At 52.6% G+C, this 21,446-nt stretch overlaps 1 protein-coding gene across 1 annotated transcript; it reads left to right on the forward strand.

The window, feature by feature from the left end:
* Positions 1 to 10,493: 10,493 nt before the first annotated feature.
* Positions 10,494 to 12,521, forward strand: VRTN (vertebrae development associated). Its single transcript, XM_036384898.1, has one exon. The coding sequence runs from the start codon at positions 10,494 to 10,496 to the stop codon at positions 12,519 to 12,521; it is 2,028 nt and encodes a 675-aa protein (XP_036240791.1).
* The last annotated feature ends 8,925 nt before the right edge of the window (positions 12,522 to 21,446 follow it).

Consider the following 21,446-nt stretch of genomic DNA (forward strand, 5'->3'; position numbering starts at 1 on the left):
CATCCAGTTGATGCCATTTCTTCTGCAGAGCCTTTGGGCTTTTGCGTGTATCCTGTGGGCGCCTCTTCCCATATGTCTTGTGGCTTTGTTCTTCTGCCATTTCCCTGCCACCCAGCCCTTCTTCTCTTCCTTCATCCTCATCTCCATCTTTTACTCTGCTGCTACCTGCTCAGCGGTCCAGATAATTCATACTTCACACTTCACAAAATGAGTGTATATGTTCTCAGGGGTGAAAGAAGACACATCAGTGTGTTTCCTCAGCAAATGGCCTTGTCTCTAAGCAGTGCCCTTTCTCCTTGCCCTCATCTCCCTTCTCTCATCTCTTTTGGAATCAATCTCTTGAATGCTATCAGTCATACCTAAAGGTTAAGCTCCAGAGGGCAGAGATCAGCCCTATGAAAACCTGACCTCAGTGATGACTAACTTTTATGTTAAAAGAATCATGGGGGTTTTTTTCTCAGCTGTTGCATCAGACCTGGGTGACGTTTGCTCCTAGGCAGTCACATCCTATCATGGGGCAGTACTGCAGCTGTGGCAATTGTGTGGGTCACCTTGTCAGTGGTTACCAGGATTGAACTGACTCCTTTGCTCTGTTGTCCACTTTATGATGAGGGAGTATTCCTTCCCTTCCCTCCTCGACTGATGAAATGGCTTTCCAGCACCAGGGGAGTCAGAGGATCTAACACAGAGATGAGATGGCCACAACTGTCTGTCCCAAGCCCGCCCTCCTACTTCTTCCTTCTCCCAGCCCTTTGTTCTGTCACTGGCACCCCACGACCTCCACCTGATAAAGCACACGCTGTGAGCTCCCTTCGGCGTATCAGCTTCACGATTTTTCCTGGGAACTCTCCTAAGGCAGCCAAGATCAAGAACAAAAGAGAAGTGCTTTCTCAGTGCCTCTCCATCCCCCCTCCGAGGCTGTGCCCTAGACACTCAGCTGCTGTCAGCACAGAAACATTTACATCTTTTACAGCACTCCAGCTCTACTTCTCACGTTTCTCCCCCAGCAAACACCATGGCCATTTCAGTGTGTGCCTGGGGGCAGGGCTTGGGAAAGGACTGGGGAATCACAACTTGAGCAGAGTTTTATGGGTCTGTTTGCACTGAAGGGCCATATCTCAGCTCCCTGACTAGCTACAGACCCAAGAGAAACCCCCTCTGCATTGCTAACCTGTCACCGAAGTGTATGCCATGAATCCAGCGAAGGGAGAGCTGGGCCTGGCTTGGTGGGTCCTGGGCTCCTTGAGGCAGTGCAAGTTAATTCCTTGTGGTGTTTAACCGCAGCCCCATCGGCTCCTGCTTGCTAGGTGTGAAACGTCCCATCCCCCATCCTCCCCTGCCTGTTCCATGCATTTTTGCCCTGCTCTGGACCAGTGAAGGAAGCCAGATCCTCCTGCATCCCTGGCCTCCTAGCCCCTGGCTCACATTGTTCCCCACTGCCCCTCCATGTTTCCATTTCCCTGTGGTCCCCCTCTGCCTGCTGGCCTGAAGCTGGGATGCAGGGAGAAGCCTGACAGACCCATCTTTCGCTGCCTTTGTGTGGTAAGTGGTCCTGGGTGTCCTCTGAAGCAAGCAGCAGCTCCTGTCATCACAGGAAGAAACACAAAACTGCAGCCTTGAATCTGTAGTTTGCTTTCCCTCTTTCCCAGGTCTTCCTTAATGCTGCTGGCTTTGTGATGTTGCGTAATGAAGCACTGCCAGAAGATTATCCCCCTCCTGGGCTTTCCAAAACTGAATCCACCATTTCCTGCCCATGTTTCCAATTTCGATTCTCCTCATAGGTACCTGTCCTCACCGGAGCTTGCAGCTTCTGCAGTGTGGGATCACCTACAAGCTTTAGCCCTCTGTCAGATCATTAGTAAGGAAGGGGTAATGAAAACTCCCATCCTGAGTTTCAGCTCTGTCTATATTAGGGTGTGAACTAAACCAGATAATTTTCAGCTGGATCAGCAAGCTGAACTGACTGAGAGTCCCTCACACTCCTGTGCCACCCCAAAGCAGAGGGTGGGAATGGGAAACCAAGGGGGAGCAAACAGCATAGGCCAGGCTCAGTACGGCTTAAACCTCCATGGAGCCGCACCACGGGCTCCTGCTGTGATATCTTAATGATTCTGCCTTTTCCTTCTCCACACTCTCTGTCTTAATTAGCCTTTCCCCCTCCTGTGGGCCAAACTGCTCTGCTTTCTTTTCAATCCTCCTTCCTTGTGCTTTGCCTCTAACAGGGTCTTTCTACTGTACACTTCAAAGGCTTTGCTTGCTTCGTCTCCCCCATGCTGGCATTGGCTGGTAACACCCCCAAAGCAGGCCAGGTCTGCCATGAACTCAGTCATTGAAACAGCTTTGGGCCCTTTGGAACTGGGTAAGAAGCGGGCACAGGGGAGGAGAGGTCGAGGATTTTCAGCATTTCACCTATAAGAAGAATTATTAGTAACACAGGAAAAAAAAAAGGCGGGGGGGGGGGAAGGGACCCCTCCTCCACCCACCCTCCCCAGAGGAGAGCCTGCTGAGGGCAGAGTGCTTTTATGTGCAAGTGGGAGGGAAGGAGAGTGTTAGGGCTTCAGAGGGAAATGCTTTGATCTTGACTTTGAATCTCCTTCAGTTCCCAGCTCTCCCCCACTCTCCCACCTATGGCCAGTACCACAGGATGTGGCCAGGACTCCTAGTCCTTGCTCAGTGCTATGGTACTTCACTTGCTGTTTCACATTTAATGTCCTCCTGTGCACCTGGGAGCCTCACAGAGGCCTCGTGGAGCAAGAGCACAGTGCCAACACCAAGTTCAAACTTTCCCCCTATCTCACAGAATGGGAAGAGAAAGGGAGCCCAGTTGGACAGAAGCAGAAGGGAAAAGAGCCCTGAGATGAGCAGAGGTAAATTAGAGATGGGACCTATTCTCAAGGCTCTGGTACTCCAGGGTGGGGATCAGGCAGATCTGGCTCTCCCATGTGTCCTACTGCTTTAGACTGGTCAGTGCTGAACATGACCCAGAAGATGAACTAGGAAGCAGTAACCATTAGGAGAGGGACAGGGAGTGGCTCTCAGAAGACAGCACTGATGTCCCCATGTCCCACAAAGAGTTATTTTAAGTTGGAGAGAGGAGAACAGCAACGAGAGCCCCTGGTGTTCTCTGCAGGATGGGAAGGAGGTGGCACTGATGAGTGCTGGGTGATGGGGAACGGCCCTGAGTTCTGATTCACTTCAAAGGAAGAGGACTATAGGGTGTGAGAGAGACTTAAGGGCCTCCAGTCTCTTGTCCAAGGTGGGATCTAATGTGTAGGCAAGTTCCCCATTTCCCCTGGGAGATGAAACTCCTGACTGGACCTTGCCTTAAGCTGTCTTCAAGTTCAGGCCAAATACTTCTGTGTCTGTCTTGCTCCTTTTTTTCTCAGCTGAAGTCACTCCTGTTAACTGCTGTCCCCTGCTGAGGCTGATACACTTGAATATCCCTGCCTGCCAGTTCTCACTTCAGCACCACTAAATAGACTTTTTCCCCACATCATCTCCTATTTATAATTTAATCACTCCAGCTCTGCTACTCCTGGCTGAAAACTTCCTATAGTTTGTTTCTTTCCTTTTCAGTATGATTGAAGCAGACCTGTCTGCCAGTCCAGCACTGTCCCAGGCATGCACAGACCAGAGGGTGCCTCACAGGACTTCTCTGCAGAGCCCAACCATTGCTCTCTCTGAGCATCACTTTAAGGGCTTCAGCACAGACATGAGGCAGTGGGTTCAAAGGTGGTTTCAGGCCTGGGAATGAGAAGTACCAGACAATGTGAATGCCAAAACAGGACTTCTGTCATTCACAGTAAACAAGTTACTACAAAAATTGAGGTGGACTTCATGTTTTCCAGGTCCCTCTTGGGCAATATTGCACCAGAACCCTTGGAACTTCCTTCTCCCTAAGATTTCTCTTGCCAGTTCAGGATGCAAGCTCTGCTCATTGCTCTTTCCTTGTGGAGCAATGTAAGGCACAGGAGAGAAAGCAGCCAAGACAGTAGACACTTTGGACCCTCCTAGAAGCTCCCATGCTCTCATTTCCATCAGCCCCTCTACAGTCCCACCTCCCCTGACATTCTGGAGAGATTCAAATTCTGCAGTGCTCTGGAGCGAGAAAGGTGGGAAAAAACAGAAGCCAGGGTACCAGCAATGACTTTAAGAGGATGGATGCGCCAATTTAGCCCATGTATAAGAATATAAATGGGTCATAAAGTAGTATGGGTCAACCTTTTCCAGCTCCAGAAGTGGTTTTGGCAACTGATCCACAGTCTGACCTGCCCCAAATGGCATTTGGCGGCCCAGGTGTTTCAGTTATATCCCATCCTCTCTGAATAGTCTCATCTGGTCCACCCATGGACAGCCCTGCAGTAGGTAGGGTGCTCTGACTCCCTCCACTCCTGGAGGTCCCCTAGGTTGGACCGGGGAACTTTCCTAATGGGGTAGATAGCTGAGTGTTTAAATGTTGTCCCCATGTGTGACACTGTCAAGATTGTCACGTTCCAGTGACAGAACCAGAGCAAGACCTGTCTTATTATACAAGAACTCAGCACTAAGTCCTTGAGACATCCTCATGAGGTTCAAGCCAACAAGAATTCTACCTGCTAAACAAAGAGGTTGCTCATGACCTGGGAGCAAACTCTATGCTCAAACCTGGAGCAGTAAAACCTGCCTTACAGCACGTGTGCCTGGAGACCCCCACAGCTGGACATCTCTGCACCTTTTCTCTGAGCCTGGTCTGGGAGAGAACGGGCTGCAAGCAGGCAGGTTAAAACCCAACAGACAGAAAAGCTTCTGGTAGCCATAGCTAAACTGCAAAGGTCTCCATGGTTGTAATGATGAGGCATCCTGCACCAAAGCAGGAAGCACTCTGGTCCCCCACTGAACTCCTCCAAGGAACAGAAAAATGCTAACTACTTGTTTATAAGCTGGAAGCGGGTGTGTGCGGTCATCTGCATAACAGAACTGCCCAAGCTGTCTCTTTGTGTGTTTTCCAGCTCCTATGTTAATCACTGACCCTGCTGACTCCGGCATTTACCAGTGTCTCACTGCCCTGTGAGCACTGCTTTGCATTTGCAACCGAAGAAGTTAAAAGGATGAAGGATGAGAAGGGAAGCTCAGCAGCTGTGGATATGAACACCAGCCTGCCAGAGGGGAAAAGAGCCAGGACTGGACAGGTTGATAGAGAGAGTGAAGCTGGCTTTGAAAGATTATCTGAAGGGGATAAAGCTCACCAGAGAATGGTTTCGGTCTCTCTTCCTTGCACTGTAGCTTCTCTAGGTCCAGTGAGAGTGACCTCTTTGAGTCCTGAAGGCCAGGGTTCAGTGTCACCTGGGATGATGACTCCTAACTGAGGCTGGGAGGACTCTCAATCAGCCAGTCCACAGCTTCCAGGGAGCCCTTTCCTCCTGTCAAACCCTCCCGGCATTCCTGGGATCAAATGTGAGACAAGAGAAGTGGGAAAAAATGCTCAGGGATATGTGCTTCTGGGCAGTGAAGGTATGCCTTGATTTGTGCAGCAATGCTTGCCCCTGGACCGCGGTGTAAGCAAAGGCAGCAGGAGAGGGAGCTGGGCACATTTACCCTTTGAAATATCTGTTTAGTTGCTTCCTGAATTGCACAGGAATCCTATACATGGTGTCTCTGTGAGCCCTCCTGCCCTCTCATTGCCAAATGCTGCAGCAGAAATGATGCCACAGTGAGGTTCCCCAAGGGCAGAGGCATGTGGGGCAGGAAGCCCTTGCAGTCTCTGGCATCAGGAGTTACTTTGTGCCCCTCACTGGATTTGGAGCAATTGTGGCAGGTTTCAGGCTGGTCCCCAGGGATAGGCTGGAGAGAGGAGACTAGATACTGTCTGCAACCAGAGCTACACACACACAGGGGACATGAAGCACTGACATAGTTAGCGAAGATGCCAGCTCTTCCCTCTTGACCAAACTATGACCCCTGTCATTAAAATGCACCCAGCCTCACACCCAAGACCAGATGGGCTCCTTGGGTTCCTGTTTTGGGGTGGTGTAGGTTGGGATGAGGCAGGTTCTGGATGAAGCTCTAGAGCTCTGGGCACGTGCAGACGCCATAGGGTGGAGGTGGTGTTGACAACGTAGCAATGCTGGATCGATGCTGGAACGAGGTGCTTGATGTGCTGGCTGTTTGCATAGCCTCACGTGATGCCCAAGAGACAGGATGAAGCCATTGTGAGAGCAGGAGTTAAGGAGGGGGACCTCGGCCCTGAGATTAGGCTGACGAGGCAGCAGGGCAGAGATAATGGGGAGAAAGACAGCTCCACTGAGGGCCCAGGCATCAGCAGGCAGATATAAGACTGTCCAGAGCTGAGGACAAGCAAAAGGTTTCTGTAATTTGGGTGCCTCCCACAGACAAATTAGAAGGTTTTGACGGGCAGCTTTGCCTGCCTTAGGAGCCCGAGGGTTCCACCAGCCTGGCCTTGCTGGTGAAAGGGCCGCACTTGGGAAGGAGACAAAAGGGCATGTCCTAGCTAGCCGGACAGAAGGACCATGGCCTGACACTCACCCGGGACATGCCTGCTCCCCGTGGGACACGATGGCGCAGGCAGGCGCCCAACTCCCACCCCGTGGCCCCATGGGCTCCGCCACTCGCCATGCGGCTGAAGCCATGCGGGCGGGATGAGGGGCAGGAGGATGCTTTGGGGCGCGGGGTGCCCGGGCGCTCCGGGGCGCAGCGGGGCAGGGCGGCCGGAGGCGGCGGGCCCTTTAAGTGCGGCGGCGGCGGCACAATGGCCATTATCACTTTAGCTTTGGAAGTGACCCCCGGCCCGCTCCGCTTTCATCTGGGCCGGGGCCGCGGGGATGGCCCGCTTCCTGGCGGGGGAGGGGAGGGCGGGGGCCGGCGGGGAGGGGATGGGAGGGGCGGCCCGGCCCGGCTCGGCCCGGCCCGGCGCCGCACGCGGCCGCCCGCTCCCGAGGGTCACTGCGGGGCTGGCACCGGGGCGGCCGCGGCTCCGCACCGCTTCCTGCCGCCGCCCTTAAAGGTGCGGGGCGGCACAGGGTGCGGGTTGGGCGTGACTTGACCCGCGGAGTCAGGTGAGTGCCGAGCCGTGCTGGGCGCCGTCGGGGCCGCGGCTTCTCGGCTCCTCGCCATCCCTTCCAAAGCCGCGGGCTGTCCCGCTGTGGCGGCACCATCCCCGGGCGGGCGGGCGTCCGTCCAGTCCCCTTCTGCCCTCGGTCTCCGCTCGGCAGCTGCCCGGGCACCGGCGGCCTCTCCCCCGGCCTGGGGCTGTGTGTCCCTTTGTCTCCTGGCGAGGGGAGCGGCCGCCTGTGCTCCCCCCTGGGGTGCGGGGCCGGCCCCGTCGCGGGGCAGCCGCACGGAGCCGCCCCCGCCGCCTTCGGGAGAGGCGCGAGCAGCCGCGGGTGCCGGGGCTGGGGGTGTCCCTCAGGCGCCGCCCGCACCGAGCGCTCAGTGCCCCCGCCCGAGGGGCGGACGAAGCCGGACTTGGCTGCAGCGCTTCGGCCTAGGTTAAGGTGGGTCTGAGGCTTTTCCCTCTCCCGGTGAGCGGTGCCCCATTTGTGAACTTCGGTGGATATGTGGATGTTGGTAGATGGAGCAGGCATCCTGCTGCCTTTGCTGCTTGCCCCTGGAGTCCCTCCGGTGATATTTCTAGCCTAGACAGCTGCTGGAGGCTACCACTTCTCTGCTCATGCCCTACGGTCCCGCTGGTTCAAATAATCCTCTCAAATGAGAGCCTGTACCACTGGGGTGGTGTGAAGCCGCAGCTGGGGCTGGGCAGTGAGCCACTTTACCCGGGTAGGCTGGGGTGCATGAACACCCCTGCTTCTCTGGGGTACATGGGGTCTTGGGCAGTTGGGGCTGAAGTCTCCTGGATTCCTGCTGGTGGGAGCATTTTTGGGACTGGCTGGGGGAACTTGCACGACTGGATGCCACCAGCCCATCAGTTTAGGTGAGGGAACATGACCTGCAGCTGTTTCTTATCTGTTACAATGCAAAAGTGGCCAGGTTAGGTAAAACCTTTATCAGCAGCAAAAAGTTCCCTTGGTTACTTCTTGGTGCTGAGGTGGTTTAGTGAACACTTGTCTGTCGTGTTCAGCATGCTTCCCTGGGGCTGTGCAGGGAGAGGTGTTCCCTTTGCATCAGGTCCTCTGTGCTGAGAGCTGCTGGGTTTGATCTGGCCATGAACCAAGCCCCCCAGCTTTTCTGACTTCTGCTTCTCATTTACCCAAGCCTCTCTCCACCTGCTCCAGGAGTTCCCTGCTGCTGATTCAGCTGTGGGTTTTGCCTTAGAATTGCTCTGGGAAGCAGGAGCTGACAGTGACATTGAGGCTGTGGATTTATTGCTGAAGAAAAGGATTAATGGCCATTAAGCTGTGCCTCCAGCTCTTCCTCAGTGTATAAGGGGCTGGGAAATGCCTACTAGGACAGAAATACCAGGGTTGTTGCTGATGCTTTCTAGTCTATATCAACTATGTCCTCACCATCTTCTGGGTGAAAAACAAAACGTCTGTCTTGTCTTTCTTGGCTCTTCTGGTGGGACAGTGCTCAGCAGACCTTGGCTGTTGCAAGGGGAGGTGGCTGGCTCCTAAAGCATTTGACAGACCACAGAGAGGGAGGACTTGGACTCTCTCAGCCCTATAGTTGTCCTGAGTTGTGCCTTTGTTTCAGCTCCTCAAGCTCATGTCACTCAACATAGTCTTAGTCAAAATTTCTACAGACTTCTAGGAAAATAACAATGCAGATCTGACCTGAAGTGACAATTCCATACCTTCTCAGAACAGGATTTTAGGACAGGTTTATCTTCCCTGCTTCATAGCTGTGTGCATTCTCCTGTGTTTGTCTCTAGTAACTGATGCCCTACAGCTGTGGGAGCAGCTGTAAGAACGTTCTGGCCTCTGACATGCAGGAGATTGTGGAGAAGTTTGGAGCAGGGGAAGGGATGCAATTGGTGACTACCTGTGATCTGATTAAAGGCAAGGGGCAGCAACAGCAGCACGGAGGCTCCTTATGATGAAGAACTTGTATGTACCCGTGTAATTCTGTGGCACCTCATGTGGTTTGTTCATGGCCAGGGGCCATAGATGTCACAGCACTAATAACCATATCTACAGCAGGGCTGACATTTGGGAGAGCTCTGGCTGGACATCTGCTTTACTGTAGAGCTGCTGCTTCTCCTGCTTCTGCTGTTCCTCATGTACCCACAGAGCTGTGAGTGCTTAGTGATACCTGTGAAGTGTTGAGAGAAGGTGAGCTCTGGCTGGGCTGTGAACTGAGCAGGCTGCAAAGTGATGCTGTACATAGTAGGTGTTATATAAGAATGAAGATTAGGAGAATGTGGAGATTTGGCTTCTTGAGTGAGGTGTTGTGGTCCCTGGGAGAAAACTGGCCCAAAAGGGGGAGAGTAGGCTGGCTGGGGAGAGGCCTGAGCTGTCTGACTGTGAAAGGATGCTGAAGAGGGCTGCACTGATGAAGCTGGAGCTAAGAGCTGTGCAGCTATCATGAAAGCCCCTCGAGTGGGGGGGGCACTACTGGATTCCACAAGCTGAACAAAGCTTTTGGATTCCTATGTGGAATCCAGTAGAAATACAAAGCTTTGACCCTTGGTATTCCATGAGTTCCATGTATTCCATTCTATTCCTCCCTCTGGCATGCAGAGGGAGGTAGGACAGAACTGGGATCGGCTCAGGCAGGGAGGAGTGCTCCATAAAGACTCTGTAGTACCCACTCAGTGCTTGCACTCTGTCTGTACTTTTGGGTTGCCTCCTGCCTGGTAGCTCATCCAAGAGAAGCCCTCCTTTCGTGCCTTCTCCTTAGCTGGTGGTGCGTGTCGGCTGAGCAGCAAGTGACATCTAGTGTCGGCTCAGGTAGTGTAGCCATGGCTTTGGCTCTGTCACTTCCATCCGAGGTTCTGTGGCAGTTTTTGGTGCATGCAATGGGTGCAGCTGCAGTGCCCTGCTCTCAGGGAGAAGGCAAGCTCCTTGCCCCATCTTCTGTTGAGCTTGAGCCAGGTGCACCCATGGCCCCATGCAGGGTGGTTCTGTCACAGGTCCTTTCCTGCAGCGATGGCAAATGTTTTCCCTTTGAGGGAAACCTCTCTCTGGGTGCTCGTAGGGGAGTAGTAAACTGGAAATGATGGAACCACTAGAGGGAGAGGTGGGTGTAGGGGTGATGCCAGGCCAAAACCAGGTATGCAGTGGTAGGAGGTGACCTGGCTTCCCACCTCATGGGTGTAGTCAATCCTTAGTTTTGCTTAGGCAAGTGGAGGCTGTGTGCCATATGTGCTGCCCACAGGAGGTCACTGGTGAGCAAGCTGAGCTGTTCCACTCCTGGGTCTGCCTGGTGAGGACTGGGGCTTCCTCCTTTGTCCTTGGAATGTGCACGGTGGCCTTTCCTCTACCTTTTTTCCCCATCCTGTCCTTTGGGCAGGAGCTGGGAAAGGAGGAGGGGTCACTGCCAGTCTGGAGTGTGCAATGTTTTCATCTCCAGTGACTTCTTTATTTTTGCCATCCTTCAGGATGATCCAGAGGCACCAGCTGGTGCAGTCTGTGCTGCAGGAGCTACAGGAAGCCACTGAATGCTTTGGTCTGGAGGGCCTCACCAGTGCTGCACTGGAGGCAGAGAGGACCTTGTCATCCTTCTCCCTGCCTGGTTATTGTGGAAGTCAGTTCCAAGAGGAGCTGGAGGTTGACCGGGTAGCCAGGAGCCTCTATCCTGAGGATGCCCCAAGTAACATGCTGCCTCTCGTTTGCAAGGGTGAGGGAAACCGCCTCTTTGAGGCTGCTAGTGTGCTGCTCTGGGGCAATCCCAGCCTCAGCCTGGAGCTGCAGGTGCGAACTGTGGTGGAGATGCTGCTGCACAAACAATACTACTTGAATGGCATGATTGATTCCAAAGTCATGCTGCAGGCTGCCCGCTACTCCCTCTGCACTGAGGAGACCCCGGAGATGACCAGCCTCCCCATGGCTATCCTGGAAGCCATCTTTGATGCTGATATCAAAGCTACCTGTTTTCCTGGCACCTTTGCCAATATGTGGCATGTCTATGCTCTTGCCTCAGTACTGCAGTGTAACATCTACTCCATCTATCCCATGAGCAACTTGAAGATCCGACCCTATTTTAACCGGCTGATCCGGCCCAGGAAGTGTGGCCCACGAACCTCCACGCTACACATCATGTGGTCGGGGCAGCAGCTCTCCCGGCAGGTCTTCAAAGCGCAGTATTTTGTGGCTGTGGTTGGCCTGGAGGAGCTGGAACCCACAATACCTTCACCAGAGCCTCCTGTCCAGCCCATGAAGACCCTTGAGCTGCTGAACAGTGACCCCCAGCTGACCTACTCCAACCTGCGTGACCGCTACAGCATTACCAAGAGCACCTTCTACCGCTGGAAGCGCCAGTCTCGGGAGCACCGGCAGAAAGCGGCTGCCAGGTTTGCCGCTAAACACTTCCTCCAGTCCTGCTTTCAGGAGGGCAATGTAATCCCTCTCCAGCACTTCCGACAAATGTTTCCAGAAATCTCCCGATCCACGTACTATGCGTGGAAGCATGAGATGCAGAGCATGGTCAATGGTGATACCTCTGCTCTGTCTGAGGCCCACAGGTTGCAGGAACTTCACAGCGTTGTCCCAAAAAAGGCTGATGTGAATGAGCCAAGAAATCCACAGGGGAGCTTAAAATCCTCAAGTACTTCCCCAGATCCCATTCAAGCAGGAATCTTTATGCAAGGAGCCAAATCCTACCTGGAGAAATGCATTTCCATGAACACTCTGGTGCCTTACAGATGCTTCAAACGCAGCTTCCCAGGCATCTCCAGGTCCACTTACTATAACTGGCGAAGAAAAGCAATCAAGGAAAACCCCAACTTCAAACACCCCCAGGCACCCTTGGATAACCAGAAAACTCTAGCTATAGGAAAGCCATTCCTGCAGTTGAAGCCGAACAGTGTGCCTGTTAGGAAGAGACGGAATGGAGACCGGCCAACATCAAGGAGTCTGCTGCAGCTCCATCCTTCTCTGTGCTGGAGAAAGCAGCTGCGAGACGTGGCCAGGAGGCAGGTCCAGCAATGGCAGCTGCCATTCTGCAAGTACCGCCTGCGCTATCCATCTCTCTCCTCCACAGCCTATTGGTTTTGGAAGGGCAATGGCCAAACCATTTGGCAGCGTCGCCTGCCCTGGAGCAGCTCCAGCCTGCCATTGAACCGTGTGTCTTCCCTGGCACCTCCAAGAGCAGAGCCAGGCCTCAAACCTCAGTGCCATGTGGAAGTAGCCACCAAGCACATAGATAAGCCAGTGCCTGCCGTGCCGTGCAACACCAGCATTTCGGGCTATGCCGTGTCGGAGAGAGCCAGCAGCCGGATGTTTGTGATGGATGTCATTGCCACTGCCCAGTTCAAGGCACAGGCCAAGCTGTTCCTGCAGCAGCGCTTTGAATCGAAGACCTTCCCAACCTACAAGGAGTTCAGTGCCCGCTTCCCACTCACAGCCCGCTCCACCTATTACATGTGGAAGCGCGCCCTGCACGATGGGCTGACATTGGTGGATGCCTGAGCTGGCCACAGCTCCTCTGCTTGTGTGCCCTTTGGCTCTCTGGTGCAGTGCCCAGGTTGGGGCCTCGCTAATTTTTGTTCTGGTTTGGTTTTGTTTTGTTCCTAGTCTCTGGCTTTCTTTTTTGTTTGGTTCAATCAGGTATGGGAGCATCCTTATAGTGCCTATTACCAGAGGCTGGAGGAGTGGAAGGAAAAGGCATTGAGTATCCCAAGGGAGAGGGGCCAGGTAATTTTCCTTTCTTGGTGCTCAGAGGATGAGCAAGGGAGGTAATACTGTGCCAGTGTCATGGGATGCTGCTGGGCCTCATGAGATGGAGGATGTGAAAGTCTCTCTGCCCCAGGTGGTTGCTTGAATGAGTAATGTGGATGTTCAGGATGAGCATGGAGGTGCCTAGCATCTCATCAGTGAGCAGAGTAGTACTGGCTCAGCTGTAGGTGAGGAGAGGTTTGGGGAGTGCTCAGCTTTATGTAAGAAGCATCTTTGCGCTTTTCCCAGCTAAGGAGAATAAAAGCTTCACTTGGGATGAGTGAAGCTCTTGTTTTTAATACCTGCCTCTGGCTGCCCTGATCTTTCCTAGATGGAGCAGAGACTGGTAGATGAGGGGACTTGTTTGTGTCCTCACTGTAATCTGTATGCTGGGAATGCTAAGCTAGGAGTCAGTGTCTTCTGCAGGCTCTGCAGAAGCTGTCCCTGACCTTTCAGGTCTTGTAGCAATAACATTTCACACAAACCTTTATTCTCTCAGCTGGCAGCTACCCTACTTTTCTAGGGTCTCTCTTCCCTGAAGTCTAGGAGAATGTGGAGAGACTGCAACTTGTGTGCCCAGTGTCCCTGCATCCCCTGTGCTGTGCTGCAAGCAACATGGATGCGTATTTCTCACTTGTAGGAAACCAAAGCAATAAAGACTCTTCCGCTCCTAGTCCTGTGTGGTTTCTCACTCTCACTGCATGATTTCTGGGCAAGGCTTTTTTTCCCCCTCCCTCTGCTTTCTAGAATTGTTGAATGGGCAGGGAGAGACTGTGCACACCTCAATCCCTGCTCCTCAGAAGGTCCTTTTCTGGTTCCTGGTGGGGAGTGTCTGCTGCTTGATGTCGCCTCTCTGGAGGCCTGGCTGGAGCTGTGCTTTCCCTGGCAAGAGCCTAAGGCTTGCTTTCCAGATCAGATGCAAGGCTGGAGATAAACCAATGTGCCCAGCCCTGTGTGACAGCAGGGATGCATGGACAATGTCTGAGATGTTGGTGGTCCTGCTCTGAAGTGGTGGTGGTGTACTGGGAGGCTGAAACCACCTGCTTGTACCTCTGCCCTGTGAGCATCAGTAGGGCTGAGGAGGTCTCTGCTTGACTCCAAAAACCCTCATCCCCTTAGTGTGTGAGTTCTCCTGTGCTGTCTGTCAGCATGGCTGTGCAGGACTAAGCTGTAGGATGTCTAGGGCTGGCTGGTACCATTGGCTGTAACCACTGCTGTGGTGACAACTGCAGTACCTGGTCTTGCTTCCCAGGAAGCTGTCAGAACTCAGAGCAACCTACAGATCTGTGGGAAGAGCTTCCCAAGCTCTGCATTTACAAGGTCAGCTCCTGAGGCTGGGTCAGCAGGACTGACTCTTGTCTTACTCTCAGGCCTTTGACAGGGCATTCGGAGCTTTGGTGACCATGTTAAGGGGAGATGCCATAACACACGTGGTGTGTCTCCCAGATCCATCCCCCTGCTCTGCCCTACCTCCTCCCAAAACTGCTCACAAATAACTTGTTTTTCCTTAAGGTGTCTGAAACCTGTCACTGGCTGCAGCCTGTTCCTGTTCCTGATGTAGTCTGGCTTCACTCCTTGTGAGCCTTCCAGGCAGAGGGGCCCTGTGCTAGAAAGTTCTGCTGAGCTTTCTTCTGCAGCAGCCTGGCAGGAGAAAGGGGTGCTCAGGCTTGTCCTGTGGTGGGGCAGCTGTGTTGAACCAGGACCTGGGGCATGTCTAAGAAACCTTTTAGCTCCTTGTCCTTGGTGATGGTGGGATCTCACCACTGCCCATCCAGTCCAGCATGTCCTCTATGGTCCCAGAGGAGGGGTTCTGTGGTACTTGCTGTTTTGGGAAGCGAGGCACATAAGGAGCAGGGAGCTGCCAAGCAGTGCTGTGTGCTGCTGCAGAGAGCCCTGGGCTCTGTGTCAGGAAGTAATTGAAGTAATTAGCTGCCAGGGAGGACTCATCCATGAACTCCTCTAAGGGAGTGAGCTGGTAATTACTGCAGAAAGATTACCTATGTCTCCAAACTGCTGGAGGTTGGAGATAGCTGCTTTCAGCAGCAGTGGTGGTTGTGGCAGCAGCTGTGAAAATGGATGGAAGCCCCCCCCCAGAGTGTTCTCTGCCATGCCTGAGCCAAGGGAAGCAGCAGGAAGGGTGGGTTTTCTGATAGTGGCTGGTGCTAACATGGGCCCTATTTGGATGGCCATGAGCCTGGGGCAGCCTGTGCCTGACAGCAGGGCTGGGGCATCCATCAGCATGGCACAGCACAAGGGGTGGTGGTCAGGTGCTGCTGGGGGCAGGTGGGCATCAGGAGAGTCTGGGGGAGCCTTTGTGGTGTGCTCTACAGAGTGAAGGAATGGCTTCTGCTTCACATCATCCAACTCTCCCTGAACTGGGAATGCTGCATGCTTCACACCCGGCCAGTTGCAGGATGAACCTCTTCTGGGTACTGGTGTCCACAACCCTTTGCGAGACAATTTTTAGAAGCCCTGATGAAGAGATCTAGGTGTAATATTTTCCTTGCCCTTAGCTGGATGCCTGGGTGGGGCATAGTGGGGAGAATAATACTCATTTCCCTCCCTGTGCCTTGATGGCAGCAGGCCATGTTGGATCACTGCCAGCTGGCAGCACCTAAATGGTGAGTGCTTGTTCATTATTGATGTCATTTGTGGCTGAGCACAGTTTAAATGGGGGGAAACTGTAGCACTTGATTGGTAAATGTCGTGCTGCTATCACACTGGGCTGGTGCTGGGAGGTGAGTTTGAGGCAGGCTCTGCTGCTCCACATCACAGTGCCAGGCACTGGGTGGTGAATGCCCCTTTGCACCTGGACAGTGAGCTTTAGCTCAGGTGTCACCTGAACTCTTTCACAGACAGGTGCTTATAAATACTGACCCCAGAAAAGATGAAAATTAAAAGGTGTCTGAAAAGCAGAAGCTGGGGGGCTGCAAAGCACATAGGGACCAGCCTTTAGCTTACCTGTAATTTAGGGCTCCCCTCTGCCCTGCCACTAAGGCATCTCATTTGCGTCCCTGGGAGGGCTGTTGAAGGTGGGCAGTGCAGTGCAGCAGAGCCTGCCCAGGTGCTGAGTAGTTGATTATGCCCAAGCAAAACTTTGGGACATTTAGCTGATATATGTTAGCTCAAGCTGGCTTTGCCTCCAGATTTTGCACAGGCAGCTTGTTTGTTGGTGTGAAGAGCAATAGGGTTGGTCTTAAAAGCACATCAAGGTGGCAAAAGGGCTGCATTTCACAGGATAGCTCCTGTGCTTCCCTGGGATCATCAGAGTAGAGAAGTAGCAGCAGCAGGAAGACAGAGAAGCCAGAGCAACCATTCAAAACTGCTCACATGCTGACAAGCATAGCAGCAATTCATTATCAAGAATATCTGTATTGGGGGGGGAAAAAAGATGAGAAGAAAAAAAGGGATCATTTTTATCAGTCCCCTGCATAATTCCCTCCATAGGTCCTGACTCCAGGCAACTAGTGCTGCCAAGCCAATTCAGTTGTTCAAACAGAATCTTTTTCCTCCTGTGCCCCAGGGGTATTGGTGGGAACCATTTGCCTCTGTCCCAGCAGGTTATGCCAGCCACTGTCACTGTTCCCTGTTCCTCTACCACCTGCTCTGCCTCCTTGCCATTAAAATTCATCTCATGTGCTGTGGCTGAAAATGTCTTCTGGAGTCCAGCTGTGGCCCATCACTGCCCTGCCATTATGCTTCATGAATATTTTTTTACTGAACCAATTACCCAAACATAAGATCTGCCTTTTTCATGTTAGAGCAATGGCTCAGGCCTTTCCCTGGTTGCTGCCAGCTGAGGACCTCCCTGCCTGCTGCAGCAATTCCTGCTGCAACACCTCATTGTGTTTCCTGCATTTCATCCCATATCTACCACTCCTGCCTTCAAGGTAGCCCAGTTTCTCTACTCTTCTTCTGCATTTCAAAACCCTCCTAATTTGTCTTCTTAGCAAATGACACTAAGGTATGTAGCAAATGACACTTTTTCCTATGCCAGCTTGCTATTGAAAATATGGAAGATCAGTCCTCATATAGATCCTCAAGGATCTTGCCCTCCAGCCCAACCGATCTTCTAAAATATCAACAGCCCATTAATACCTGTCTTAGCTTTCTTGGACCAGCCCCCACCTGACAACTCTTGATGTGGTTCCATCCCAGCAGTTTGGCCAAGTTCCAGATGCAGTGTTCCAGCCTTTCCTCTTCTAGAAAACAAGCTGATGTGTAAGGTTATTTTAGCACAGTCAATATCTGGAAAATACTGCAGTTTTGGAGAAAGTACTCAGGTATGAAAGCACTTTAGGAAGCAAACTTTCCTTTTTCTAGCCTAATAGTGTCAAGAGTTTGATGCCTATGCCTAGACTTTCCTATGCTATTTTGAGGATGGCATTTCAGCAGATACTGCACTTATATTTTAATTTCATTTCTACTCCCCTGGCATCTTCCTTTACTGATCTCCCCATCCCTTTTCCATCACTTCAGTAACTGTAGTGCTGGGAAAGGTAGGAGAGCTGTGGCAGGATGGACACACACTCCTGCCAAACTCAGGTGCTTGAGAATAAAGTTATATCTTCAAGGCACTTCCATAACTGGGTGAGTCTGGGCAGGGAGCCTGCCTGGGTGGCTGGAAGGGCCCCTTGCCCACTGGGCTGTCCCTCAGCTCCCTGTGCCAGGAGCAGGCAGCACTCTGTCTGCACTCTGACCTCTGTGAGAAACTGGGATTGATCCTGCCTGACATTTTAGATTTATTTAAAAATTAAGTCAGCAAATGCTGCAAGGATTAAAAACTGGTTAAGCATTGTGTCTCCAAAAGTAGATGGAGCAATTGCAGAGCAGGGGCATTTCTGCTGGGAAGCCTTCAGAGGATGGGACCAAGTTGAGCACAGCCCTGCAGCCAGAAAAGCTCCTGGGCAGAAATGGGCAGGAGTGGGGCAGGGTGGGGGGAGAAGAGAGGCTCTTCCACCACTGCCCCCATCCCATCCTCATCCCCATCCCACTCTCTGTCATAGCTGGAGGGGCAGCACTAGCTTTTCTGCTCAGGGGAGATCCTGCTGATTTTGGGTAGGGAGACACAGGCTCTATCTAGCCCAGGAACTCCTAAGCTGGGTGCTTCTGACACCTGTTAGTCTTGAGTCTTCAAATCTTCTGAAGTACCATCAATGAGAATATTTAAATTGCATCTTCAACATACACTTGCTAAAGGGCATTTGTGGTCCATCTGCAAAGACCTTCCTTGCTTCTGAGATCCAGCCCAGACATCAACTAGAGCAAAACCAGGGTCAGCTCAGACAAGCAGCCCACCTGCAGACCTGGTCCCCAAATGTCCCTGTGCCTGGACACCACCAGGACATGGAGTGGAGCAGTGGAGAGGGGGCTGTATTGGGTACAGTCCCTTGGCACCACAAGGGATAGCTGAGCAGTGGAGGGTGGTGCCAACACCCTCCTGTGTCACCCTCCCTGACCAAGCCCCTCTAGAGACATCACAGCAAGCCCTGTCACTCACCAGTGACCATGGACACCATGCCTTGGCCTCAGCAAGGGGTCCCCACCTAGTGCTCTGTCTCCTCTTGACAGCACTTGTCCTCTTGCCCCATGGGGACAGCTTGACCCCAGCAGTGTGTTCTGGCATGTGTGGCTGCCAGAGTCAGTGCAAGAGTGAGCTGGTGCCTGCGTGTGTGGTGAGAACAGAGGTAATGAAGCTCCTGATTTCCCAGCAGCTGATGCCTGCCTGAGCAATAGCTCTTAATTGGCTTCTCTCTGCAAAAACCCTCTCTCACCAGCCCCAGGAGAGATGGCATTGCCACAGGCTGTGCCTCCCCATGTTCTCTCCACTGCAGGCTGTTTTTGGGGAGCAAGGAGGAGAAGATAAACTAGTGAAGAGATGCACTGCTACATGATTTTTAAAGGTTTTTTTTTTGACAGAAATAAAAATTTGCACTGTCTCAGATAATTAGCTATTTCCTTACTGGATTACTGTGAAGGGAAAACACTCACTATGATATTAAGTGAGCCAAAGGACTCACTCTGCTTTTATTTCCCCATGTCTCTTTTCTCACCATCCTCCAGATGAAAGATGGGGGTGAAATAAGGGCATTTCTGCTCCACCATGTTTCCCTTCAGGCTGTTTCCAGCTAATTTCACCAGCATGGTTGCAATCCCACCCCCCTGATGGGTGCTGTTGAAAGAGCAGATGGTGGCTTTGCCTCTGCAAGGGGCTTTGTCCTCCCAGGGAGTGAGGGTGCTGGGAGTGCAGCAGGAAGGACACCCCATATCCTGCTCTGGTAGTTTCCACATCACCCACTTTGGGGCTGACCCCAAGCAGGGGCAGGTTGGCTGGGAGTGTGTGGGAGGACCATTGTCCTAGTGGATCCCATTGGCTGGGGACAGTGTCCCACAGGGGTTCTGAGTCCCCTACAAACCACACCACGTTTTTTCCCCTTTGCCATCCTCTCACCTGTGGGAGGAGGAGTGAGATCCAGCATGGCCCCATCCCAGCATCCCCCATCAGTGCTCCCCAGCTCCTGTTTGTAGCCAGTGAGACTGATTTGGCACACCACAGCACTTGCCAGGGGTGAGCAGTGGCAGCAGAGCAGGTGACAGCTCAGATGTATTGATCACTCAGATCTGTGCTGAGGAGCTGGGTCTTCTTTCCTCAGCAAATTTCTTCCTGGCTGCACCCCAGAAGGAGGTAGGATTCAAAGGCCACCCCCACCCTTCATCCACCCTGTCCTTAGCTGCTTCTGAAGAGAAAAGCCCACAGGAAGTACTCATCTTGATGCTGTGGAGGTTACAGAAGGAGCTCAAGCTGGAAGACAATGTGTTTTCCACTGCTGTGAAAAGAAACCAAGTCCCAATACACCTGAGACAGTGCTGCTCTGAGCTCCTGGCTGAGCAAGGACCATCTCCAAGCAGGGGAGGGATGGAGGGGATGTTCAACCACTCCAGGGAGTGGGGCTGGCTTGGTCCCCAAGTTCTTGTTGTAACAGCAAGGAGGACATCTGGGACACCTGGTCATGGCACTTCTGTCAACCCAAAGGCCACAGAGTGTGTGAAATGAGAGAGGGGTGTTTGTGCACAGATTTGGGGAAGGGGGCAGGGAAGGGGCTTTCTGGTGACCATGTCTGTCACTCAGTGTCACTGGCTTAGGATGAAGGCTGGTAGTACTGGTGGGGAAACTGAGCCAGGACATGGGCATTTGGGGAGCAGTGGGGAGGAGGGTGATGGTACAGGGTTGCTGAGGCCAGGGGGCTGAAAGACCTGTGCTGAGGGTGCCAGTCAGTACCTGTGTTCACAGGGACAGGCACCTGCAGTCATCTGGTGGGGAACTTGGTTACAAACAGATGTCCCAATCATGAATGGAGAAGAGAGAGTTGTTCTGCTGTGTCATGGAACTCTTCAGTACCACTCGTGATTATTTTTTAGAAAGCTCTGGGATGCAGAGAAGGACAGCAGGTTGTGGTTATAGGAAGTCACTGTTTTACCAACTCTCTTCCATCCCCATCTCAGAGACCCCAAAGTCTCCCTCATCGGTCACCAGAGATCTCACTTTGCCACCACCCCTCTACACAAAGATCATCTTTGCACTTTCTGCCCTTTGCATCACCTCCCACAGCAGTGACCTGCCAGGCTCCTTCCATTCCTTCTTTCTGAGCTAGACATGTTGCCAGGCCAGAACTTGAGGCTATTCCTCCTTCTCCCCAAATTTCTGAGTATCCCCTGTGGGATCTGGACCACTACAGAGCTCTGCTGCTGAGCTGAGGGTCCTGGTTGGGAGAGGGATCCCTTCTCTGGGAGGACAGGAGGAAGGGGGTGAAGAGTCACTTCTTCCACACCCACTGGTAGTTTAATTTAACCTTTTTTTTCTTTTTTTAAGCTCAATCAAATTTCTGGAGCTTGAACCTTCCCTGACTGCTGTGTCTTGTTGCCTTTTTGCTTCCTTCCCTTCTGCTTAGGCAGCTACAGCAGATGCTGTGAGTCTATAATAAGTTATTCAGCAGTGATCATGCTCTTCCTTGGATTTAAATTTCCACATGTTTCCCTTCAGGCTGTTTCCAACTAATTTCTGCATTTGCATAATGCCCCCCTTAGGGATGCTCTGGCACAGCCCCTTCTCCCCCGCTTTGACAAGTTCATCAGGGATTCAGGCTATTAGTGGAAAAGACTCTAATTCTGTTGGCCCTTTAGCCTGCTCCTTCCCCATGCAGCTCCAATTAAAAAAAGACAAAGAAGCAGTTTGGGGTTCAGAGGCATGGGCTGCCCATGGGAAGTGGGCTGAAGACTGCTGGACCCCCCACCCTTAGAAGCCCCTGGAGGGAACCAGCTGGAAGAATTACAAATTCAGAAGCAAATGCTGTATTTTATTGTAGATTCTGGTCTGGCAGCCCAAATAATTTTGTCTCAACCAGAATCAGCAGGGACCCCCCCACCCCTGCTGATTCTGGGGTACTTGAAGGGGAGAGATGAGGAGGGCTTTAGCTGGGACAACACTGAGCTGGGGTGGTAGGGCTGATCATCCCTGCTGCAGATGCACCCACAGACATCCCCTCTCCTGAAATAATGCTCTTGCTTGGTTATTTGGAGGGATGGACATCCAGGAAGGCTGAACACATGCAGTAGAGGGGAATGAAAACCATCACATGGGTGCCAGGTGAGTCTCCCCCTTATTACTCTTCTCCAACACCA

Source organism: Molothrus ater, chromosome 6 (assembly GCF_012460135.2).
Source record: "Molothrus ater isolate BHLD 08-10-18 breed brown headed cowbird chromosome 6, BPBGC_Mater_1.1, whole genome shotgun sequence".
Classification (NCBI taxonomy): domain Eukaryota; kingdom Metazoa; phylum Chordata; class Aves; order Passeriformes; family Icteridae; genus Molothrus; species Molothrus ater.

Bases quoted from the DNA above. Each gene is read 5' to 3' on its own strand.
- VRTN (XM_036384898.1), top strand. From the start codon at position 10,494: ATGATCCAGAGGCACCAGCTGGTGCAGTCTGTGCTGCAGGAGCTACAG.